We start from the raw sequence: 11,234 nt of genomic DNA on the forward strand, positions 1-11,234 counted from the left end.
CATATATTATTAGGTAAAAACACACTGACATACAATAATAGGTCAAAACGCACACATTGACATACAATAATAATAATAATAATAATAATAATAATGGATTAGATTTTTTATAGCGCTTTTTTAGGCACTCAAAGTGCTTCACAGAGAAGTGACAAGCCATCATTAATTTTTACAACTCATTCATTCATCATTCATTCACCGGTGTGAGCGGCACCGGGGGCAAGGGTGAAGTGTCCTGCCAAAGGACACAACGGCAGCGATGGTAAGAGGCGGGGAGCGAACCTGCAACCCTCAGGTTTCTGGCACGGCCGCTCTACCCACTACGCCATACCGCCCCCATAACAGGTAAAAACACACATATTGATATATATTAATAGGTAAAAACACACATTGACATACATTATATGGTTAAAAAAAATACACACATTGACATATATTGATAGGTGAAAACACACATTGACATATAATAGTAGGTAAAAACACACATTGACATATATTAATAGGTAAAAACACAAACATTGACATATTAATAGGTAAAAACACACACATTAACATATATTAATAGGTATAAACACATACATTGACATACATTATTAGGTAAAAACACACACACTCCTCTGCTGCATTGCTCAAATACTATAAGTTGGTCATGTGTCCAAACGGAGGCTTGTTTCATGAAATCTAACGGTGCTTTGTGTAATCGAGAGTCTTGGGAGGACACAATGATTATACAAGAGCACACTTTACAAAACATTCGATCTACAATATTGCGAGACGATGTTTTGTGTCATTCTCCGATTCCACATCCCACCTTTGGACAGATGCGCTCTCTCATGAACCTTTTTTTACCTTTCTGTTTGAACTTGTAATGTCAGCTATCCCATGATTGTTTCTTTGTGTTATTGTTACGGTCATTGTTAGAGACACAACACAAATGTCCTTACTTTTTGTGCCATGTTTATTATGATAATTTAATCACAATATGGCTTTACAGAAGAAAACAAAAGATGTCAAAATATAAAGTAAGTACAACATTTAAGTCAATAATATGACAAAACATAGAATTAATAATGCATTGCCAATACAATACGTTTAAAAAAGCAAAGGAATTGATTAACGTATATTTCATGAATAATTATTGGCTATCGATTCACCAATAATGATGAAGAAATGGACTATATTTCTTGATATTGTTGAAAATAGCATTAAAAAGCAAATGCTGTTGTCGTGGATTACTTCATTCCTTCCAGCCTTCAGATATTTAGGATCAGGAAGCGTGTCAAGTTGATGAGAGCTGTCAGCAAGCTTGATTTTTTGTGAAAAAAGTGCAGAAAATATTGGTTTCATTTCCAAATCTATAACATCGGCATCTGGCCTTCTGTTTGCTGATAATGTCAAAGTAGACTGTCACTCAGTCCGCACACATCAAAGCAATGCTGAATTAGTATAATCACGCAGGAAGATTTTTCCCGATATGATGAGTCTGAATCCAGATCGAAACCAGCTGTAAAAGAAAGCGTAGATGAACGGATTGAGCATGGAGTTGGACAAAGTCAGCCAGTTCAGCGTCTCGATGACTGCAACTGGCACGGAAAGATGGCTAAAAGGCAGAAAGGTGATACAAAGAAAAAATGGACTCCAGCAGATCAGAAAGACTCCCAAAACTGTAGCGAGGGTTTTGGTGGCTTTTCTCTCAACCCTGCTGACAAGCGGGCCGGGCTTGGTGGAGGTCTGGATGCTGCGAGCATGCTTCAAAGCAACCAACAAAATCTTTAGGTAGATACAAAGCATGATGACCACAGGTAAGTAGAACGATAACAAAGGCCCGATGGTGTTATCCATCAGAACATCAACTAAACACTTTTCCTTGCAGTTGTCACTCTGCAAGCCAGCAGCCAAGACACCGATAGAGATCAGAGCAGACACCCCCCAATTCATCAAAATCATGACGCCAACAACACAGTGATTCATTTTTGTCCGGTACGTCAGAGGCTGACACACGGCATAATATCGGTCGATGGAAATGCAACATAGGTTCAGAATAGAGCAAGTGCTCAGCGATATGTCCAAACTGCCTCGGATTTTGCACAGCAGGTCCTCGTGGTAAATACACGAGCTGAGAGAAAAGGCCATACTGAGCGGGAAAACAAGGATCCCCACAAGCACATCAGCCACGGCCAGCGAAAGAATCAGGTAGTTTGTAGGATTGTGAAGCTGTTTGAAGTAAAAGATGGTGATTATCACAAGAAGGTTTCCAAAGATTGTGACGACAGACAACAACGCGAGGAACGTGTAGAGAGAAACACACACAATGGAAGGCTCACTTGTGAGCACATAAGAGGAATGATCGACCTGATAGCAAGGATGTATGTCAAAATCAGTCCTGTTGGCTCTGGCCATGCTTCCAAAAACACCTGCCTATAAAAATCCAAGGGTTGTATGTTACACAACAATACTCGATACTCACGCCCATCCTGTAAATATGCCACGTCTACGGTGACAGATATCTCTGGCTGACCAATTAGATGCATCAAGTAAAACAGCTTTCATGAGACACGGATAATGAACACGTTCCTGACAACGTTAATGTGCTAACATTGGAATAGAATGCAGATATACGCAACAACATACTTGAAAAGTACTCAGTCTGATTCTATGACTATCCCCAATGTCTCTCATAATTAGACCAACTTGGTGGTTCTGTCCAACAACTTTTAAAGTGCATGGAGACATGTTTTAAATTCACAATAAGACAGTCAATTGACAGGCAGAAGTTTAAACCAAGTAGAAATAAAAAAGGATCACCAAAGAACAATCAGAGACGAGCAAAGGTCATGAATAATTTCATATAAAAACACTAACTTGAGAGCTAACACCTATCCATTCCAACAATAAATAGCAAAATATCATTTTTCTAACACTAAAACTCAGTGAATGAAGAGCATTTCCACTAAATCAGTCTCCTCTTTCCTTTAAAACCAAGATCACAGTCCAACTTGTACATATTGAGAACAACTTGATTTGCAATAGAAAAAATTTACATTTGACCTATGATAGAGATTTTAATTCTCACATGACAATTTAAGTCGGTTATAGCTTGACAGAATGCAGCTGAGATAGGCTCCAGCACCCCCCGCAACCCCAAAAGGGACAAGCGGTAGAAAATGGATGGATGGAAGTTGCAACAGGCTGCAACAAACTGGTCCTTAATGCGATATAGCATCCGGAGTGAGCGAGTGCGGCTAAAGTCTCTCCAAAATCCTCCCATCCAAGGTGGCATGCGATGTGTCGCGAACGTTATCACAACTTGTTTATAGTCTTTAGTTTGTTTACTGGGATGCTCACGTCCTTTATTTAACTGCTAACTTTGTCAGTGTTCCGATAGCATCACTACGAGCTAACTGTTTTGTCATCTCATCGAACTGAATGCAGGCTGTGAAGATTGTGTCTTTGATGCAGGATGTATCACACCTGTTTATTTTTTTGGCCAAACTGTTGTACTCAACCACTAGAAGTTGTTGTTGGAGAAGAACAAAGCTGTTTTATTAGACTTTATCTTCATTGGCCAAACTGCGTTGTGTTTTATATTGATATCAAAAAGTAAACACAATGTCTTTTAAATTACTTGTGGGTTTTTCATGTCACACAGGTATTACCTAAAAAAACCACTCCTGTGACATACATAGCATGTTAATGTTTTATGATTTATAGTAAATTCCTATAAGACATATTTCTGCTCAAGCTCCTAATATATCTGTCCTTTAGTACAGTGTTTTTCAACCTTTTTTGAGCCAAGGCACATTTTTTCCGTTGAAAAAATTCGGAGGCCCACCACCAGCAGAAATCATTAAAAAACAAAACTCATTTGACAGTAAAAAGTTGTTTTTACAATTGTTGGATATGAATTTAAACCATAACCAAGCATGCATCACTATAGCTCTTGTCTCAAAATAGGTCTACTGTCATGACCTTTCAAATCACACCGTGACTTATTTGGAGTTTTTTGGTGTTGTCCTGTGTGTAGTGTTTTAGTTATTTTCTTGCGCTCCTATTTTGGTGTTTTATTCTCCTTTTTTGGTATTTTCCTTAAGCAGTTTCATGTCTTCCTTTGAGCGATATTTCCCACATCTACTTTGTTTTAGCAATCAAGAATATTTCAGTTGTTTTTATCATTCTTTGTGAGGACATTGTTGATCGTCATGTCATGTTCGGATGTACATTGTGGACGCCATCTTTGCTCCACAGTAAGTCTTTGCTGTTGTCCAGCATTCTGTTTTTGTTTACTTAGTAGTCAGTTCAGTTTTAGTTTTGTTCTGCATAGCCTTCCCTAAGCTTCAATGCCTTTTCTTAGGGGCACTCACCTTTTGTTTATTTTTGGTTTAAGCATTAGACACCTTTTTACCTGCCCACTGCCTCCCACTGTTTCCGACATCTACAAAGCAATTAGCTACCTTCTGCCACCTATTGATATGACAGAGTATAACAGTTACTCTGCCGAGCTGTAGACAGCACCGACACTCAACAACAACACATAATTTGCAGACTATAATTACTGGTTTGCAAAAAATATTTTTAACCCACGGCACACCAGACTTTATCTCACGGCACACTAGTGTGCCGCGGCACAGTGATTGAAAAACACTGCTTTAGTACATATAAATGTACATAACTTAAAAATGTACATAACCTAAAAACATACTTCTCTCTATCAAAATATAAAATATAGATAAAGGCATCATGTAATGAGAAAAAGCTGACATGCTGATACTATTAAGAACAAAAGCACAAATATTCATCTTTAAAGGCCTACTGAAACCCACTACTACCGACCATGCAGTCTGATAGTTTATATATCAATGATGAAATCTTAACATTGCAACACATGCCAATACGGCCGGGTTAACTTATAAAGTGACATTTAAAACTTCCCGGGAAATATCCGGCTGAAACGTCGCGGTATGATGACGTATGCGCGTGACGAAGTCAGTATAACGGAAGTTATGGTACCCCATAGAATCCTATACAAAAAGCTCTGTTTTCATTTCATAATTCCACAGTATTCTGGACATCTTTTGCAATTTGTTTAATGAACAATGAAGGCTGCAAAGAAGACAGTTGTAGGTGGGATTGGTGTATTAGCAGCGGACTACAGCAACACAACCAGGAGGACTTTGTTGGAGCGCTAGCCGCGCTAGCCGCCGACCTCATCTTGACTTCCTACGTCTCCGGGCTGCCAAACGCATCGGGTGAAGTCCTTCGTCCTTTTGCCGATCGCTGGAACGCAGGTGAGCACGGGTGTTGATGAGTAGATGAGGGCTGGCTGGCGTAGGTGGAGAGCTAATCTTTTTAGCATAGCTCTGTGAGGTCCCGTTGCTAAGTTGCTAAGTTAGCTTCAATGGCGTCGTTAGCACAGCATTGTTAAACTTCGCCAGCCTGGAAAGCATTAACCGTGTATTTACATGTCCACGGTTTAATAGTATTGTTGATTTTCTATATATCCTTCCAGTCAGGGGTTTATTTTTTTGTTTCTATATGCAGTTAAAGCACGATGCTATCACGTTAGCTCGTAGCTAAAGCATTTCGCCGATGTATTGTTGTGGAGATAAAAGGCACTGAATGTCCATTTCGCGTTCTCGACTCTCATTTTCAAGAGGATATAGTATCTGAGGTGGTTTAAAATACAAATCTGTGATCCACAATAAAAAAAGGAGAGTGTGGAATCCAATGAGCCAGCTTGTACCTAAGTTACGGTCAGAGCGAAAAAAGATACGTCCATCAATGTCTCTCAAGTCCTTCACTGTAACGTTCCTCATCTACGAATCTTTCATCCTCGCTCAAATTAATGGGGTAATCATCACTTTCTCGGTCCGAATCTCTCTCGCTCCATTGTAAACAATGGGGAATTGTGAGGAATACTAGCTCCTGTGACGTCACGCTACTTCCGGTACAGGCAAGGCTTTTTTTTATCAGCGAGCAAAAGTTGCGAACTATATCGTCGATTTTCTCTACTAAATCCTTTCAGCAAAAATATGGCAATATCGCGAAATGATCAAGTATGACACATAGAATGGATCTGCTATCCCCGTTTAAATAAAAAAAGATCATTTCAGTAGGCCTTTAATATATAGATAACATTTATCTAGAGCATTTTTATTCGACAATTCAAATTACATGATGGCGTCACGTTCACACCCCAACACTGTTCAACCTAACATAATCAATAATACCGGTTTCAATATTGGTAAAAATAATTATGCTGATTAGTTTGGCCATAACCGTACAGCCCTATGTGTAAGATTAGATCTCATACATGAACACTATTTTTATGTCTATGGACAAAAAGTGCAGTTGCGTTTTTTTGGCCAGCAGGTGCTATTTTTCAAAATTCTGGCTTTTGTTTAAATCAGGGGTCACCAACGCGGTGCCCGCGGGCACCAGGTCGCCCGTAAGGACCAGACGAGTCGCCCGCGGGCCTGTTCTAAAAAAAAAAAAAAAAAAAAAAAAAATTTTTTTTTTTTTTTTTTTTTTTTTTTTTTAAATTAAATCTACATAGAAAAAACACAAGATACACTTTCAATCAGTGCATCAGCCCAAACAACCTCCCCCATGCACACTCATCCACACCCACTCACACAAAAGGGGTTATTTCTTTCTGCTACCAATATTCTGGTTCCCACAACATAGACAACACATCTGCAAGGGACACAGTCCCTGAAGCACACATGATTGTATAGGCTGCTGGTCCACTAACATTTTCATTAAATACTATTTTTTATGTAATTATTTTTATATTTTTTTACTCTCTTTTTTATCCAAGAAAATGTTTTTTATTTATTAATCTTATTTTATTTTATTTTTTAAAAAAGGGCCTTATCTTCAACAGACCAGGTTGTCAATGAAATTAGATTAGTTTAAAGGGTTTTTTAAACCAGGCCCAGTCCAGATAATGTCCAAGTCGGACTCAGCAACACACACCTTCATTCATGTACACAGAAAAAAATTAGGGAACACAGCAGATTGCATATAATTTATAAACAAAATTACATTTTAAAAATAAGCATTTATGTACAGTCCAGATTATGTCCAGGTCACTCAAATTAGGGAACACAACAACAGATATCATATAATCTATAAACATAATTATACTTTTAAAATAAGCCTTTGAGGACTTCTCATCTTTTTTTAATGTTTTTTGGCATCATTATCGTTTTCAACCATGTAACTTTTTAAAGTTAGAAAATACTGAATAAATGTTTTAAAGAAAGTAATACTAAGTGAATATCTGTTTTTGGCCTTAAAAATAAACATTTTACCGAGTACTATAATTAAATTGACTAAATCATGATTGTCAATGAACTCTCCTAAAATAACAGAAACCACATTAAGCTTCATAAACAAACCAATCCTTAAACACATTTTTTCAACTTCCACCCAAAACAAAGAAACAATATGACAATACCAAAACAAATGCAGGGTGGATTCAGGCTCCTGACAACAAAATCGGCAATCATCTGACTCTGTCATATTCCATAATTTTAACATTTTCCCTGTGGGTAAGAAGTTATAAATAATTTTAATTTGAAAATAACGATTTTGCACATCGATAGTGGTTTTATAGATTAGTTTGAATATGGCATCCCATGGCAACGGGCAGTCAAAAAAGTCCTCCCATTTTCCATTTGTGTTGTATGAGGCAGCCTTCAAAGATTTCTTTATTAAATAAAAATTATAAATTTTTCTATTTATTTTAGTTCCTTTTTGCCAACTAGAATTTCTTATTAGAGGTTTACAAACTAATAATTTAGTAGTTCCATAATTAATTATTTGTTTCCATCTTTTCCCAATTACTCCAGTTAGTTGATAAAATGAAAAGCTTGAGCAAGCATCACCATACATAGCTCTAAATTCATCATACTTCATAATTTTACCATTCTCATTGATAATATCATTGACAAAAAAGATTCCTCTTTCAAACATATTTTTCCAAAAGAAAGGCTTTCCATCTATTACAATATTAGAGTTCATCCATATTAACTGCTGCAAAATATTGTCTCTTTTTTCTGGCACATAAAATTGAAAACACCACTATGAGTGGATTGTTTCCTTTATGAACCCCACCATGTTTCCCAGCAGACTCTCTGGGAGGGGATCACTTGTAAAAAAGGATACAATTTATTTTCATACAGTACATGTTTTTTGTCCAACAGGACATTTGTGTACCACTCAATGTTTAAATACATCTTTGGAACAATTGATGCTTTTAAAGACAGACACATAGCTTCAAGGTTGAGAAGTTTCAGGCCCCCATATTCATACTCTTTGTACAAAACCTTTCTTTTAATCTTTTCTGGTTTGCCGTTCCAGACAAAATCGAAGACCCTCCGCTCATAAATCTTAAAAAAGTTTTGTGATGGAGCTGGTAATGACAAAAACAAATAAATAAATTGAGGAATAATTAACGAGTTGGCAATAGACATTTTACCATACAAGGTTAGGGATTTCCCTTTCCATAATTGCATAATTTTGTCCAGCTTTCTTAGTCGATTATCATAATTTACTGAGCCTAGATCTTCCAGATTTTCTGGGACAACAACACCAAGTATGTTAACTGGTCCATCTGTCCACAAAACAGGCACTTTGCATTCCATTCGAAAGGACGTTCCCTTTAGATTTCCGATCCTTAACATTTTACATTTATCATAATTAAGCTTAAGGCCAGATTGCTGTGAAAATATGTCCAAAAGATTAAGAAGGTTCCGCAAACAATGAGGAAAAATCTTATCTTTGTGAATCAGCTTTTTCTGACATGAACTTCATCAAGAACAAACACAGAACACGCCTCACTGATGCACATCTGCAAGACTCACTCAGAGTTGCAGTGTCAAGTTACACACCAGAGTACAACACACTAGTTAACAGCATGCAATGCCAGGCTTCCCACTAACTGACAAAGAAACAGATAACAGATTTGGTGTCCAGTTCAAAGTGTGACATGATTTAAAAATTTGAGAGTTTACTTTTGTATTTTACATGAGTTATTATTTGTACAAACATGGTGCAAAGTAATTCATGATTTGTTAAAAAATGTTAGTGGCTAGCTAGTTAAAATGGGATATTGTGATTTCACAAGACTGTCTTAGAAGTGATCATTTGAAAATGTTCAATTTGAAAAATGTGCACTTCGAGAAAATATAAAAATAAAGTTTTGCATATTGATATTTATCTGTTTCTATATATATTTATTGTGAGAAATCATTAAGATGATCAGTGTTTCCACAAAGATAAATATCATTAATTATTAATAATAACAGAGTTAAAGGTAAATTGAGCAAATTGGCTACTTCTGGCAATTTATTTAAGTGAACTGGTAGCCCTTCGCATTAATGAGTACCCAAGAAGTAGCCCTTGGTTTCAAAAAGGTTGGTGACCCCTGGTTTAAATTGTTCATGTCCATAAGGTGCGATCTTGCAGAATTTTTACATGTATTGTTTTAAGTTCATGTTATCATTTTGTTTCCACCATTATACTACACACTTGTGTTGCTTTCATATGCACATTCAATTTCTACTCTTATCCAAAATCATGTTTCTTCTACAAAGAAAATCATTTCAAAATACAGCGATAACAATGATAATGGTCACAATAACCGTGATAAGAAATGTTCATATGGTGACATCGCTAAATGATATATATATATATATATATATATATATATATATATATATATATATATATATATATATATATATATATATATATATATATATATATATATATATATATATATATATATATATATATATATATATATATATATATATATATATATATATATATATATATATATATATATATATATATATATATATATACGTGTGTGTGTGTGTGTGTGTGTGTGTGTGTGTGTGTGTGTGTGTGTGTGTGTGTGTGTGTGTTTATACAGTCGTGGTCAAAAGTTTACATACACTTGTGAAGAACATGGCTGTCTTGAGTTTCCAATAATTTCTACAACTCTTTTTTTTGTGATAGAGTGATTGGAGCATATACTTGTTAGTCACAAAAAACATTCATGAAGTTTGGTTCTTTTATGAATTTATTATGGGTCTACTGAAAATGTGACCAAATCTGCTGGGTCAAAAGTATACAATGTTAATATTTGGTTACATGTCCCTTGGCAAGTTTCACTGCAATAAGGCGCTTTTGGTAGCCATCCACAAGCTTCTGGCAAGCTTCTGGTTGAATTTTTGACCACTCCTCTTGACAAAATTGGTGCAGTTCAGCTGAATGTGCTGGTTTTCTGACATGGACTTGTTTCTTCAGCATTGTCCGCACATTTAAGTCAGGACTTTGGGAAGGTCATTCTAAAACCTTAATTCTAGCCTGATTCAGCCATTCCTTTACCACTTTTGACGTGTGTTTGGGGTCATTGTCCTGTTGGAACACCCAACTGCGCCCAAGACCCAACCTCCGGGCTGATGATTTTAGGTTGTCCTGAAGAATTTGGAGGTAATCCTCCTTTTTCATTGTACCATTTACTCTCTGTAAAGTACCAGTTCCATTGGCAGCAAAACAGGCCCAGAGCATAATACTACCACCACCATGCTTGACAGTAGACATGGTGTTCCTGGGATTAAAGGCCTCACCTTTTCTCCTCCAAACATATTGCTGGGTATTGTGGCCAAACAGCTCAATTTTTGTTTCATCTGACATCACATGGACATCACAATATGTATGTGTGTGTGACACTACCGTTCAAAAGTTTGGGGTCATATTGAAATGTCCTTATTTTTGAAGGAAAAGCACTGTACTTTTCAATGAAGATAACTTTAAACTAGTCTTAACTTTAAAGAAATACACTCTATACATTGCTAATGTGGTAAATGACTATTCTAGCTGCAAATGTCTGGTTTTTGGTGCAATATCTACATAGGTGTATAGAGGCCCATTTCCAGAAACTATCACTTTTGTTTGTTTTTTTTAACTTGGGATTTACCGCGGGCTGGATTTTGTACACTGGCGGGCTGTATCCGTTTGGCATACTTGCCAACCTTGAGACCTCCGAATTCGGGAGATTTGAGGGGGGATTTGAGTTGGGCGGGGTCGGGAGCGGGGTTACGGGGGAGGAGTATATTTATAGCTAGAATTCACTGAAATCCAAGTATTTCTTATTTTTATATATATATATATATATATATATATATATATATATATATATATATATATATATATATATA

The 11,234-nt window shown here is 36.5% G+C and overlaps 1 protein-coding gene across 1 annotated transcript; it reads right to left on the bottom strand.

Moving 5' to 3' along the window:
* Positions 1–1,425: 1,425 nt before the first annotated feature.
* On the bottom strand, positions 1,426–2,400 carry LOC133645935 (trace amine-associated receptor 1-like). Its single transcript, XM_062040863.1, has one exon. The coding sequence runs from the start codon at positions 2,398–2,400 to the stop codon at positions 1,426–1,428; it is 975 nt and encodes a 324-aa protein (XP_061896847.1).
* Between the last annotated feature and the right edge of the window lie 8,834 nt (positions 2,401–11,234).

This window comes from Entelurus aequoreus, linkage group LG03 (genome assembly GCF_033978785.1).
Source record: "Entelurus aequoreus isolate RoL-2023_Sb linkage group LG03, RoL_Eaeq_v1.1, whole genome shotgun sequence".
Taxonomy (NCBI): Eukaryota; Metazoa; Chordata; class Actinopteri; order Syngnathiformes; family Syngnathidae; genus Entelurus; species Entelurus aequoreus.

Coding starts and splice junctions, on each gene's coding strand:
- LOC133645935 (XM_062040863.1), bottom strand. CDS start 2,400: ATGGCCAGAGCCAACAGGACTGATTTTGACATACATCCTTGCTATCAG.